Source organism: Bombus pyrosoma, linkage group LG15 (assembly GCF_014825855.1).
Source record: "Bombus pyrosoma isolate SC7728 linkage group LG15, ASM1482585v1, whole genome shotgun sequence".
Lineage (NCBI taxonomy): Eukaryota > Metazoa > Arthropoda > Insecta > Hymenoptera > Apidae > Bombus > Bombus pyrosoma.
Window position 1 is genome coordinate 10,217,121 of NC_057784.1, and position 15,417 is coordinate 10,232,537.

The 15,417-nt window shown below is 40.6% G+C and overlaps 1 protein-coding gene across 2 annotated transcripts in view; it reads right to left on the reverse strand.

The window, feature by feature from the left end:
- Positions 1-221: 221 nt before the first annotated feature.
- LOC122575574 overlaps positions 222-15,417 on the reverse strand; it is a 36,246-nt gene continuing 21,050 nt past the window's right edge. For both annotated transcript variants that reach the window (XM_043744673.1, XM_043744671.1), the window contains 3 exons: positions 8,962-9,091; positions 6,356-6,454; positions 222-1,452 (listed from right to left, as the gene is read on the reverse strand). In XM_043744673.1, the coding sequence (XP_043600608.1) occupies positions 1,427-1,452; positions 6,356-6,454; positions 8,962-9,091 (255 nt within the window). In that variant the 3' untranslated portion in view covers positions 222-1,426. The remainder of the gene's footprint in view (positions 1,453-6,355; positions 6,455-8,961; positions 9,092-15,417) is intronic.

The window sequence follows — 15,417 nt, forward strand, 5'->3', positions numbered from 1 at the left end:
AATGGTTATACACGTTGTATACAGATAAGTAGTACTTGCTTACTATTCTACTGGGATAAATAGTCGCTCTCAAAGTTAAGCTAATGCTAATGAGATTTCAAAGTGTTTTATACAATACACATGATATTGACATCGAAGTTTTCTATCATAAGCGTTCAAATACTTTCGCAAACCACTGTATATTATTCTCATGGTTACGGCATAATATTCACCAGGATACGTTCTCGTTAATAACAAAGTAATTTTATTGGACCAAAAATTATGTACAGTTCTATGTACTTAAGATTATGCTTATCAACCGTGACTGGTGGTCGAACCAGATTGGCCTGTGATCGATGAACGGTATTCCGAGTCGACGGAACAATCCGCAATTTTCCCGCCCATGCATCGCGTGCCGGTTACATGCCTCGCGCATTTCGATTTCAAGTGCAGCCTATGACTAAGCCGAGCTGTACGGCCGACAATCGGTCGATCGATGGAGATGTGACGTAATAAAGCGAGGCAGGCATGCGTGCACCGCGACAGCACGTTTGAGAAATCGCGTAGGCCAAATCCTGGAAACAACTCGATCGCGTTGTGTATCGTGTATTAAAATCGATACAGAACAGCGTTACAAGGAAGTTACGTATATTTACGACGCTAATTTCACGCGTCTTTTAAGGGGCTACTTTGCATGTGCTCGTAGAATGATTGATGTTTGCCTTCTCGATTTCTATCTGCTTTGTTTATGTACAGGAAATTGAGTAGGGGCTGCAATCTCGACGACGACGAACGGTAAATGTTTGAAGCGTAAACTGCCTTTCTACATCAATAAAGGTACGCGACTTTTAGCGAACGATTCTAGATATTATACTTTTATTATATTAACAACCGGGGAATCTCCATTACATATTAAGAAAGAGGTTAAAGTAGATTTACTTTAAACGTAATTTCATCGAATTATTGTAATATTCCTATTTTATTAAATACTTTACTTTTATGTCACCTTTCTAGCAATGAATTCTGTTCCGACAATATATAAATTGGAGCGCAGTTAGTATTCTATGAGATTTTATCGTGAAGCAAAATTTTGGACTAAATAATTGAGATTCCGCTGTTGCGGATTGCTACATTGACGCTATTTGTATAAAACGTTAACGATACATTAGTTTAAGATATGTACTTCTTTGTACAAATACTGCTAAGGATACTCCTGAGTGTCGTTAGAAACACGTTTAGAAACTCTTCAGGCAGCATAAAAATAATTAAAGCATACAATATAATACAAAATTGGACGCAGGATTATTTGTTCCTAAATTATTCCTTGCCACGGATTCGTCAATTTCTTGAGAACTCCTTGCCATGCCTCACCACTTCCTCGTTGATGATGACGCAGTAATCACGAATCTCTCGATATTTTTACTTCCATTACCTTCTTTATCCATCGTTAATAGTAAAAATACCTGTAGAAAGCTGCAACAAAATATAAAAAATAATCTTACTCAGCTTCTGGAAATACCGAACCGCTACCAATCACCATAATCATACATTATCTCATTCTTATCAAATCTCATCATGTAGCAAAGTTCTTGGTTTTCTAGTTCAACACCGCTCTTTCAACAGTCGTTCAATCCTGCATATTCCTGCGAAACAGGGTGCTCATTGTCGAGGCGGCAGAGTTCGAGATGCCGCGATTTTCATGAAGGATCGCGCGGCTAACCGGCAGAGCCTCGTTTCCGCGAGTAATCGCTGGAACACCTGACCACCGGTAATGAGAAGTCAGCCCCGGGACCACTTCAAAGCTGCTAATTACAAGACCCTCGTCACCCAAGCCACCCTACCTCATCCACATCCGATATTCTCTCTCCCTTTGACTGTTAAGTGCTCGCTTTTCTGCCCGTTGGCTCCAGTACTGGGCCGACCGCGGCGCTGACAATAAAGTTAACCAAGAGGGAGACGGCAGTGGGATCCATTAGGCAGTCGAAGGGGCGCCATGCTACGCGTAAATTTAGGCCCCCTCGGAGTGGAACAGGCTAGAGAAGAGTGCTAGTACCAAGCAAGGGTTGCTTTTCGACGATGCGGTCTTTTTCCGGTTTGCATTGATTGAATTTTGAAAAGATTTTAACTTCAGGGCGGTGCTTGATGCATTGCGTCTGGAGAATAGTGGAGAAATCGTAGAAGTCGTGTATGTGGTTCAAGTTTAACGATCGATTCGAGTTACGGGGCAACACGTGCACCGAAGAGTCTCGTTTCCCTTTCTCTTACCGACACGACGACACCATCAATTCTCGATCATAGACGTTCAGAGGGCAGAGGGAAGTCGATCGAACTTTCACTGGCAGCCGGTCGTTCGCGAAACTATATCATTAACACCTAAATCGTGCTCGACTCAAGTAGCTCCCAGTGTCCCGGGAATTTGTCCCCGATTTCCACCCCGTAATTACGTCCCTTCCGCGCGATTATTCCGCGCGAAAAGGCGGACCAGGCCGATATCGCGGCCCGTTAAAAGCTCGACGAGAGACGGTAGCATCGTTAGAACTTCGCAGAATAACGCGCAGACAACATCGGAATGGACGATCTCCATATTAACGACCCACCTTCGTCGCTAAGCATTAACGAAAACGAGGCCTGGCCTGGCTGTTTCGCGCGGCTGAATTAAATTATGCTTTGCCCTACTTATCTCACTGCTAGTGAATCTTTCGAGTTATCTTGATGCCGCACGACGAATCTCCAGGCAATCATGGTTCGAAACTTTTAACACGTTTTCTTGACATTAAAGCGCCACGACGGTAATCGTCGTCAGCTTCGGAACAGACGTTTTAGTATCGTAGAAGATAATTTGATAGGTTTCGAGAAAAAGTTCTAATCTTGGAAATCAACTACTTTCTTTGTGACGATCTTACGTAGCCGCGGACAGAATTCATGGTCTGTTGGATGAAATCGAAAGTCTATTGGTACAACAGGTGCCTGAAACCTTGAATGTGCAAAATCAATTACCCTTCGGTATTAAATAAATAGGAGAATGAAATCAAAGCTGAAAGCGTCTAAACGGACGGCACGAACTCGTTGAACGTTCTAATACTAAATTGCGTATTGCTGTCTGAGATAAGATCGATAATTAAATTCTGAAGTTCCATTAAAGAGAAGTACGAGTATATTTTATATATCTGCAATTATGTAAGGTAGTTTACACTGCCACACTTTTCAATAAACTTTCATTAACTGAGTAAATATTTGCGATTGTATTGCAGGCAAAAGTGCGCATAGTTCTTTAAGTGGTCCGTTCGGTAATTCGATTAACTGTTATTGCTCATAATGACAGCGTATGAAAGTCGCGCAACGATTCGTGAAACTGTTTGCACACCGATCGAACCTGTCTCGCGAGTATACTGCATGCTTGTAAAATTGCACCCATTACACATTCATAACGGATTAAATAACAACTCGTTACGATTACTCGAAATCGTATTACGAGTCTACTTTGATGAACAAATTAAATATCAGTTTCGTTCGCAGCGTTGAGTCACGATAAAGAAAACGGCGAAAGCCTAGCAACGAGTAATTGCGCCTGTTAACGATTATAAAATTCAAAATTGCCGTCGTTACGCGACTGGTTAACGCTTTCAGGGTTGCGTTCTACCACTGAAAAATGCAAATCGATTTTCTATTCCGAAGAACGATGCGATTCTCTCATACAATCAAAAGATATTCTAAATTGACTTTTTTTTAACAACCCAAGTTATACGATTTCCATCGTTACAGGAGAAACTTTCTGATCTTTGAAATCCCCGAAGAACGTTTTAATTCTACTGTTAAATTCATCGACACGATTGTTAAATTTATAGATGCGGAAAAATATTCTACGATCTATCGCATGAAAGAGAAACCGTAATTTATCAATTCTTGATGAAAATACGGCAGCCACTAAAGAAAGCTACGTTTGAAACTTTACAGCCGTCGTAGTGTTAAGAAAAGAAAGCCTAAAACCGCGAACTTGACCGTGAGACGGAGAATCGGGAAGTCGAGGAACATTGATCCGAGCGGAGGTACAATTTCCAGCGTGACACTAAAAGCGACGACCTTGTCGTTGACCCGGCTGACCTCGTAACACCTGTTACGCCTTGCGAAGTACCTAAGCCGAGGTTACGCGTAAACGAGTTTAAGTCACGAGGCCAACGAAACCACTTTCACTGACTCCCCGTCACACTGTTCTTTAAGTGAATCCCAAGGCCTGACTCCTCTTCGAGGAAACCGGTATTCCCTTCCTCTTCCTCTCTCTCTCTCTCTCTCACTCTTTCTCTTGTTCTCTGCCTAACGACGAAGATCACCAATGGCGGGCACGGCACGATTTCGATAATGAAGGACGAGAGGAAATTTTTATTCGTTCGCGTAACTTCTGCCGGGAGAATCAACCAGAGAAAAAAAGAGAGAGAAAGAGAGAGAGAGAAGGGGGAGGGGATCCCGGCGACGTAATCCCGGAAGAGGAAGCCCTCGGTGCTTCCATTTGCGCGTGGATTACTCGGTGATGTGATTTATGCGAGAACCGAATCGGTATTTTCTGCGAAAATATCGCCGTCAGCGTCGGGGATTTTAGGGGTGGCTTGTTTGTTTCGCAGGTTCGACTCATAAGGAGGAAGATTTTTTTCCTTTTTCTTAAGAGGGTGCAAAACTCTGACAAGTTCAAAATACCGAGTTTTTATATTTATTAATTCTTTTTAAATTCCAAGTGCGTAGAATATTTTGTCGACGCGGCCTATTAAATAACCTAATAATCGATGTTCCGAATATAGCGAATAACTTTCTCGTTTTGTAACATTTTTCCTTTAAGACGATCGAAAGTGAAACAAAATGTTACATGAATATTATCTGAAAAAAATCCGGATTTATCATTCCGTAATTATCAGACCGTAGCATACGTTCGTCCCGTTTTCTTAGTTCGTATAGTAAATACAAAAACGGGACACGGATTTACGTTACAACCCAATACTTACCTAAAACAATTCTCAAACTCTATCTATCTTCAGATTCTAAAATTAATGCTAGACTAAGCTTACCTGTACGTCACCATTCTACGTGCCAACTTCTATGTCTTATTTACAAAATGTTAGTAGAATTTCGTACGTTAAGACGCACTTTCAAATTGGACAAGTATCGGGTGTACTAATTAGCACCAACTAGCACAAACAATATCTATTGTATTAGTAATATATGACTGCATGAGAAACTCGTGGGTTAGTGCAGGAACAAGAGTCTTGTGTTTCCATATTTACAAGTTTCGTGTGACTCGAGAAATTTGCATAATATTGGAATTGATGCTTCGAAGATTAGATGTTCGTTTATATATTACGATCTTCCGCGTTTTAACGCAGTGTTTGACATTTGAGAAAGGTCAGGGAGCAGGGACGTCGACCTTTGTGTAGTTCACGATCATGAACGAGATGGAACGCCTTTCACGGAAGCGGCCAAGGATTGCAAACGTATCCTCTATATGTTGAATTGAGAATATTCAATGATATTCGGTGTAATTTCTGAGCTCTTCAACAGCACGTAGGTTATTTAAAAGTGACGAAGTAGAGTAGGTAAGTCTTGTTACGGAAATTACTAGATTGCGGATGTTTATGCACTTATCAAAAATTTAACCTTGCTACATTCTTTCTGCCATTTTCAATCCATTTTTATTTGTCCAACGCTATATGACAAGTTTGAACAAAATATGAGAAAATTCTTGTTTTAATATTACATCGAACGTGTTCTTAAAACGTCAAAAACTTTTTTGTTTGCCAAAGGAAGCGCAAGTGTGAAATATAAAAATTCGACGATGGCAGCAGGAATAAGTAAGAACCGAGAAAACAGTACTCCGTCTAAGTTCAATTTCTTTAGTGGCGCTCAAAAGAAATGTGAACTAGGATAAACAACCGCAATCTAGAGATTACAGTATTGTTACCGTAATGAATGTGAGTCGTTTAATGAACAGCATGATGAAACGATTCCAATGAATTGACACAGTCGGCACGTGTCAATGAACACAAGTATCTTCGTGTGTCCCTTCAGTCACACCCTAATTACACGGTGTAATCGATCATTCATACTCAATGAAAGAGATCTTCATGCAGCATGAGGACATGTTCAAGTAAACGAAGGAAAAGGCTGGGTTATCTGACGTGTGTGACAACAAATAAATAGTGTTTTATTCACAAGTTAGGTGCACAAGGACGGCGACAAGTGCTCGGGGTTAGTTTCACCCCCAAAAGTTACTGCTCGCCGCGGGGAGTCTTTGGTGAAGGTCTGAATTTTAAGAGCAGACTCGTTGCCATTCTCTGCTTCTGCGTCACGAAAGCGGTTTCATTTTCCCTTCAGAATCCAATCGACGATTTACCTTGGTTGGGTGGCACGAATCCGTATCCGCTTGCGCCTACTATCACTCCGCTTGTGTCCGCGCTATTTGGCGGGGGACCCGGAGGGAACAGCACTGGACCTGAACGAAAAATCATCCTCGTTAAACATTTTGAAAGTAGTTGCAAACTCAATTATTTAACCCTGATCCGGTTTTCGAACGTGTTCTGTCTCAAACTCGCGTTAGTTTCAATCGCGAAAGAAATTTCTAACGTTTTAAGAAAGTCATTGCCATACAATTGCAACAAGAAATCGCGCGTTAATTCCTTTATATTTTCCTCAAATTGAAAACACATTTTCCAACGATAGAAAAATACGATACGATCGGAAATTATCCAAAGAACGTAACACTGTTAAGAGGAAAGTTGACACCAAATTATTACATTACAGTGGTAAACTATAATTTCTACAAGAACTGTTTGATCCACTAACGTGTCTCACCTCCAACGCAGTGTCAATTTCTACAGCTTTTCAATTATCCTCGACTGATTAATCTACCTCTTGCACGTTTCACAGTATGCAAAACTGACTACTGCGCGAAGCCTGAAGCCGTCACTCATCAAACTGTACGTTCAATCATTTCGACGCTCGCCGTTTCCACGTCCGTCGGCCCGAATGCACAGGAATTTCAATGAGACACGATATCTTAGTTTCAACTCCATTCCCACGAATGCAACGATTATGAAAAATCATAAACACGCTTTAAGTGAGCTCGTTAGATGCCTGTCAAACCGTGACTCCTGATTATTCAAGTTACCAGTCAACGAAATTACACAGCTGTCTATTTTCAATGAAATTTTTAAACTATCAATCGCTGATTTTGGTGAAATTTTTAGAATAAATTTTGGAAATTTTCTGAAAGATATTTGATCTATATATTTTTTATCAGTAATCCTCTACATGTAGGTTTTTATCTCACATTTAAAAGTTTTAAGATGACTGCCGAAATTCGCAGTTAGAAATTAGAAGAAGTACAAATTCAATGATAAAATACAGAAATGGCTGTATTTATTGAGAATAAACAAATCGAAAACCACTTAAGGAATCGTTTCGAGATTACGAAATTCTTTGCATAATCTGTGATCCGACCTTCACGGCTTCTGTAAGTCTTTCTCTTGCATCGCTGTGATATTTCGTTTCTTTGACGGTGTTTGGTCTAGTTTAAATCGATTGTTCGATCACGATCAGAAGCAGAAATATGAATCACGTTTCACAATGCTCATGTACGATAATTCTCCGCGACCTTTTTGATGAATGATGGCGTCATGGGCATTTAAATTACAGTACACAGTAAGACGATCAGCTATGGAAGATTATCAATGTGATTCTGTATATTGTCATTTATAAACTTCGTTATTTTCTCGGTAACAAGCTATCAAGGAAAGCCAGTAGAAATCTCTGCCTGAATAAGGAAGTAATTTGCGTGAATGATTATTAATCGATGCCAATACGAGATAATGGTTTCTGCTAATGTACAGCGTGGAAATAGCGTGCAACAAACTCTGCGATGTTTATCGCGTCACGAGAAACTGTTACGAAATTGCGACGTTCAGTGGCAAACACCTGATCAATTGTTCCGGTTAATTAAGAGAGGCTAACGAACTGATCAAAGCTACTATATACTCGCCATACTTCTATCTATGTTTCGCTAATGAGCCGAGCTCTTTACGCAGTCGGCTTACTTTTTCTCATAATCTAGTTAGTTCCAGTCTCCATGCACAATAACGTAGAGTTGTGTTTGAAGAATTCTGGAAGGAAGAAAAAATTGTTATCTAATACTCGGTCGCTATAAAACGACCAGTTTCAGTACGATTCAGCGCACTGTTAGCAACACTTTGGCGAGACTGAACTTGGCACCCATTCCGTGCGTAAACGCGCCGCGTTCCATTCGATCGCAAGGATCGCGTATCCTGGTTACGCGTGCATCGGCTCGCACACATGGCGTAGGCAAATGTCACAGCTGCAACGTTGACTTTAGAATACGAACAAGCGACGAGAGGCCTCATTATCGTGACAAACGACGCTCTATCCGTCAATCGTAAATTGCAAGATTTCAAGTTGATGGACGTGAAATACCATAAAGTTTCTAAAATTGATTGACCAAGTTTAAAATAACACGCGATGATTCACGACAGCTTGTAGAAATCGATCGAGAAACTGACTGGAACATATACGACCACTTTCCTTTTACCTGAAACGAATTATTCTAATCACGAGCCATTGCTAGTTTAACTGAACGTCCATAAACCTGAACTGGTAAACGCAACGCGCTCGATATCGATCAGACTATTGTGATTAGTTCCCTCTTCCGCTATTTATCGTAATTTCTGTGCTTGCTTTCGAACCTTTGGAATGCAAAGATAATCTCGTTTAGTAGCAGCGTCACGCTTCGTCGGGAACATGGACAGCGGATATGGAATTAACCGCGAGTTCACAAATCGATGCTTCGTACTCGTGGCGAAAATTATGACCGACAGGGTTCGAGTTGGAATTGGAATCAAGACCCGCGTCGAATTGATCGAATTGATTGAAAGGTAGTATATCGAGAACATGAGAAGGGTTTCGAGGATAAATAATTAACATACTCACCTCTGTTCGATCGTGGATCTCGCATTACCGCTGATTGTCTCAGGTAAGGCCCGAATCCTGCGAACAGCTGACTGTAGTCCTGGGACGAAGCCACTGCCAGGCTCATTAAAACCAAGGTCACCAGAATTGTCTGAAATAAACAGATTGATTCAATACGTGCTTCGTTTTTTATTTGAATTTTTTCACTGCCAGTAGATCAACACGTATGTCCCTCTGTTTTTAGCTATCCTTTTTGTGCTTATAAAACGTTCGACAAACTAACTGACGTATCCAGCATCGCGGACAAATTATTACATTCTCGAATCTGCTTTCACTGTTTCTCAATCTTTGCGCAAAACGTTAAAAGTCTCGCGAAAAAAATATGCCATAAATAAAAATGGAAATTCTTGCAATCAGTTTTAATCAAGTCTCTAGAGGCGATTGCAACGATTCGACGAGAATATTGGCTCTAAACTGATTCCAGTATCGGAAGCTGCGTCGTTATTAACGTCGCGAATTCTACTATACAACGGAGAACGGTCAACGAGATTCGAAAGTTTCGTTAAACGATCTGAAAACACGCCTAACCGCAGAATGGTAACCTCGTGCGGATGATTTACGATCGAGAAAAGTCTTATATAGAGTTGAAACCACATGACAATTTTTACGAGCGTTAACAATGCAGCAGAATTTATGGGACAATAGCCACGGAATAAAATCACCATCCTGACAGATTGTATACAGGTTGCCTATTCAACGTTTCCATCCGATCTAAAGTCACCCGACTTTCTTAACATTCGCCATTAAACGATAAGGTATGATTAAAAGTGTTACTTGATAAATTAACTAGGATAAATTATGGGGAATGTTGAGGGCAAATCGCAATACGGTGGCACTTTACCGCGAACTGTTCCATTCGATTCTGATGAATTGCAATGATTTTATTTTTAATTGATTTGTTTGCCTCGTAGATAACTATTTCTGCTACGTGCTCGTAGGTATTTATGGCATTTAGAGCGGAAAGGATTCCAGAAATAGATTGTGTTCGAGATTTATGGAACATCGTAAATTTAGACTCCTATCCCAATTAAGGTATTGTTCTAGCATGGAATTTGCAAAGAATCGATTTTTGTTGGCACTTTATGAAAGTATAGGTTATCGAAACGATTAAAACGACGTTCTAAACTACAGTACTCCCTTAAAAAACAGCAGCAATGGCACTTCCGTTTCCATCGACTATGTAACACAAGTGAGATGTTAATTACTCTTTCGACAGAACGTTTCAATCTCGCAACAGGTTCCTGCTTCTCGATCGTGGTCCCCGCAAAAAGCCATAAATATTCCCAAGGTGTTATCACCTAACGAGGAATCGTGTGCCCGAAAGAATTCTTAAAAAGGAAATACACAGTGTCGTGAAAGTGACGTAAAAGCTCTGTGAATCGCCGATTCGGAAATAGAAGAAACACCTTCTCTCTTGAAAACAAGCATGGAGGAAGGTGTTTTGTATCATCTGACAAATGACGATCTTCTCGCTTTTCATCGAGCCTTACGTAAAATCTGACGAAATCATTACGCGACTTTACGGTTCGCTCGACGAGGATTCCATCGACGTTACGGGCTTGGGAACGTCGGTTAATGCTATCGAACAATTGCGCACTCGATCATGGCTGATTATTTAAAGTTTAAATGAACGTGAGCACGCTCATTCTTCCATCGGGTTTCTGTATCGAAAGCAAGGTGAGCAGCGTGACACGTCATTGCCTCGCGATTTCTTTCTTAACGTCTAGCACAATGTCAAGGCGATTAATTGTTGCTCCGTTATGAGAACTCCGGTCTGCGATACATCACAGTAAATAGTTTCCGACTGAGAATTCCAATGTATCAGACTGGTGAGAAAATAACGTCGGTGTTTGATCGTAGTAAGAAAAGCCTCGAATGGCTCGTATTTTATTTTGTATTATCATTTTCCCATTAATCCGATACTTCAAATTTTAAAACCAACGATTGCAAAAGATCGCTTAGATGGAATAGCTCGATCTAACATAATCTGGTGAGACGTTACGTTGATTTACCAACGAGATACTCTATGACAAGGATAGTGTTACGCCACGCTGGGTTTTCTTGTCACAACTTTCAACGGGGTTGATTGAAGCGAGAAAAGAGAAAGACAGTTTAATGATATAGTCTCGCAAGCTGCCAGAAGTCGAGTTGATTGGCATCGGTTCTAATTAGCCATAGCTGCCTGCATGAATAAATCCGCCATAATTACGCTGCCGAAACCGAACGGTGAGAAAAATGCGACAAGTCGTTTCTCAAATACCGATACTATCTTCAGTTTCCTCCAAGCTCATCTTCTTCTGTCAAAAAGTGAAAAAATCCCATTTTAAAACGAGAAATCACAGAAAATGCTTCATATGTCGATGAAGGTATGAAAATCTCAAGGCGTATGAAGATCATTATGTATGTTCGTTCAGAAGAACGAGAGGAATAGGAAAGCAAGGTCGAGGTAACACGGCGAACGCGAATACCTACACGTATCTGATTATCGAGTGGTTACTACAGAATGTTTCAGAATATGATTTTATTCAAACGTAACTCCTTGGAAGTGCAATTAAACGACGAAGAATACAGAACGCCTACATACTTTAAGCCTGCTACGATCCTCCAACTTTTATATCCGAATCTCACTCTTATTTCAACAAACAAAAGATCTTGTAATATGTTAAGACAAATTGCAGTGTAAGATGGAAACACAAATTCATGACTCAAGAGATTTTCCTGGTTCTTTTTGAACTAAAATACTTTTGTATAATCTAACTTTTGCAACTCTTAGACAAACAAGTTAACCTAATTTGTCCTTAAGGCGAGAGAAACGACATTGAAGAGGCACCTTAAACATGGAAGAGAGCGATTTTAAAGGAATTCTGTTGGAAAAGTCACGCGCGTTCTATCGTAGGTACAGAGGCACGAGGTCGCCCACAAACCACGGCACACATGTTCGTACACCGTGACGATAGATCACGCCGCTGTGATATCTAAGGCAACGCGCGTCGATGATCACGAGAACAGTACGTAGCGCACGGTGGCTACTTGAACGAGCGCGGGGCGATGTAATTTATTGCATTCGTTGCGAAATAATCGTAAACATATTGCATATTTGTCGGGGTAAAGCGGCGCACGAAATGCAGAGGAAAACCGGGAATCGGAGGTAATCAGAAAATATGCGTCGAGTTTTCCACGCGTGAATTAATCAACATTCGTGCCGCTGATTGTATAAGCGGCCTAAATCGAAGACTTAATTTTCCGCTGCATCTATTTACAGTACGATAATCTGAAATCATTTTCGCAAAGTGGTGGAAATTTAACCGTAGAATTGAGTTAGTTGTTTCGTCGTTAAACAGAATTCGGTTCACGCGTCAAGCACAAAGCTTTAAATACGTATCCCGGAATGAAAAATATATGACTTATGGGTGATAGTACTAGCTTTTCAGGGAAAGTATACCACTGACTCTACAAATATTTTCGTGGATGCAATTCACCTAATCTTGTAATTAGTTTGACATTTCTTATACGCAATTTGGAAGTTTGTGAAATACTGGTGCTTTACTACACAATGTACCAATCTACACTTACACGAGTTCTCTCCAACTGTTGAAGCAATAGATTTATCAACCTGCGACTATTTCCAGGAAGAATAACAGTTTCCTTTCTCCTCGATGATCAATAAAAGACCAGGTCGACCCGTTTCATTATTTTCTCTCTAATTCGCCCGCGGTTTGCGAGTTTTGCTCGTTCTCCGGTATCTCACACCTTACGACATCCCTCGTACAGAGCGCGATTCATCACAAAATGTCGAACACGATTTGTTCTCGTGTTGCTTGATCGATAAGCATCGATGTAGATCTAACTGAGCGTATCATTAAATCAGTGTAATGGTTACTTTCCCTGATATCTATCATTTTGATACGATGTTACGTGTCAGATCAAACGACTTTGACTGACAAAATATCTGTATTTTATCCAAATTGACTAGACCCGAAGTGTATTTACGATAGACTTTACAGGCCATTTTTCAGAAAGCTCCTTAATTTATTCCGTAACATTATCTACCAACAAATTTCACGATCATTCGATCGCAATCGATATCGAATTGAACACGAGAGGAATTCTTCGAGTGAAATCCAGTGTCTTGTCAAAACAATGATCTCTCGATTGTCACAAACACAAACAGACCGCGTCTCGAGTTTCTCCGTGCGTCAAGTGAGCATACAAGATGTATCTCGAGTGCATAGCGTTTTGGATCCATTAGCAGAGATCGCGTAGCGAAACGCTTAAAGCGTACGCTCGAGTGTTCCGACGAGTGCTTCCGCGTTTAATATTCAGAGAAACGATTTGTTCCTCTGCAGTCGCTTTTTTCCAACGTTTACATCATTAATGACGATGGTATTCGGTCGCATCTGTGGAAGCCGGATGCGTTCGTTGCATAACGTGGAGAAACACGCGTCTACGAACGAAAGTACATGGAGTTTTCCGTCGTTTCGCCAATGGAGAACGCTCTTCTCAGGCAATTACTCGTTTCAGCTCGTTTGGTAGACGGTTCTAATACAGAGGATCGTTGGAATTATCGTTTCGGGAAATATTCACGCAAAATTGACTCGTTACACGTTAGGTAAATTAAGCGTGTCGCGGAATTGTCTGGCATTTCTGGCATTAGCGAGGCTCTTGTAGATAACAGCAATGAAATTTCTCTTCCTTGTCTCTTCCTCGTCTTTTCACTTTCTTAATCTCTTACGTTGCGAAGACACTTCAAGGTATCACTGACACTAAAATATTGCTAGGAACTAAATATTTGTTCGAATCTTATGATATCAGTTGCAAATAACAACATCTTCGATGTTAGCTAGAAGTATTATTTCTGTGCACTTCCATGTGTGCATTTATGCTCCAATGATCTTCTTGTTCTCGTAAGTTGTTCTTAACTATATCTATAGGTTTCAAATCTAATTTTATATGCCACCATAAAGTAAACCGAGGTTTGTACGCTCGTAATAAAGCACGGTAGTCAAACGGCTAATTTACACGAGTATTTTTGTCACCGTACAGTGGAATGCACCTATCTCACATGTACACACGACTGCACTCCAGATAGCTATTGTTACAACACGCCCACATCGTGTCCGTGCAAAATATTATCTTCTCGCTTTTACTTTTCTGTCATGTGCTACTAGTGTATTAGTACTACCGTAAACCCGTCGTTTTCTCGTAAAACTATTTTTTCTCTCCGCGTTAGTGCCCCCAAACAATTAGAAAATTGAAGCGAGCAACGGTAATTACACGATGCAGAGAAATTTCCCTGCAAGCGTTTCTTAATTGGCAATGAAAACAGAGCTTCTATTGTATCGCATATTTAGAAAGGATTTTGAAAGGCTATGTTACACATTTTCTAATTTTCCGATAGAAAATTGAATCCTTCGCAAGATGTACGGAAGAAAAAATTGCAACAAATTAAGCCGATGAGTTAAGAGTTTTTGCTAATAGCCTGTGCAACGCAATGAAATTTAATTAACACGAACCGAAGTGAACAGATTTGTGCAAACAGGTTATGTTTCTGTGAGTTTTCGGTTCGCGTGTTGCAAACGCCGCAGGCGCCTAATTTCGACATCGGCGAAGATATGATGCACACCCGGGAACGCAATGCGTTCATTGCAATGTAGCTGCTACTGCTTACACAACGTCCATTCGCCTAAAATTCAACGTTCGACATTTTTCTATGGCATCGAAATTTCCATCGTTGAAATTTTGATAGAAAATTCCTTTTAGCTTATATGTTAATCTTACACAAACCGTGGCTATAAAAAAAAATACAGTAGCTATAAAAGATGCTTGTACTATTCGTCGTAATATCAGATGTTTTCAATCATGTGAAAGTACTACTAAATGAAATTTAATATACTCAGTCCTGATTATTCGGTATGTATTGCGCTGTAATAAGAACAATGGTATATACATACTTCTTGCAGTCAGTGTAAATTGCTTCTAGGAACGCTATTGGTAATACACGCGACCGGTTTATTACAATAGAAAATTCATCAGCCTGGTTTTGTGAAGCGAACAGACGAAAGAAATAGGAAACATCGTGTCGACTTGCGGAACGTGAACCGGGAGTCCTTTCAGAAAGGTGGCGACGGTGCAATTGTGAAACGTGTAGCGCGATAATCGAGGTCGACTGTTCAGAAAATTCGACGGAATGCGTTCTCTGAGAGCGAAACGACGCCACCGCGTGCACCGGAACGAGGAGAAACCTTCTATCGGCGTTACGGAATTCGTTGTTGTTCGTGGCTAACGAAGAAGAGAGAACAACTGAGATTAACGTAAATTTGATTCGTGTACCCGGAGAAAACTGTATAATGCACGTGTTACGATTTCAGAGAGTATCAGAAAAATATACTACACGCGCTGCAAGAGAAAAGACTATTG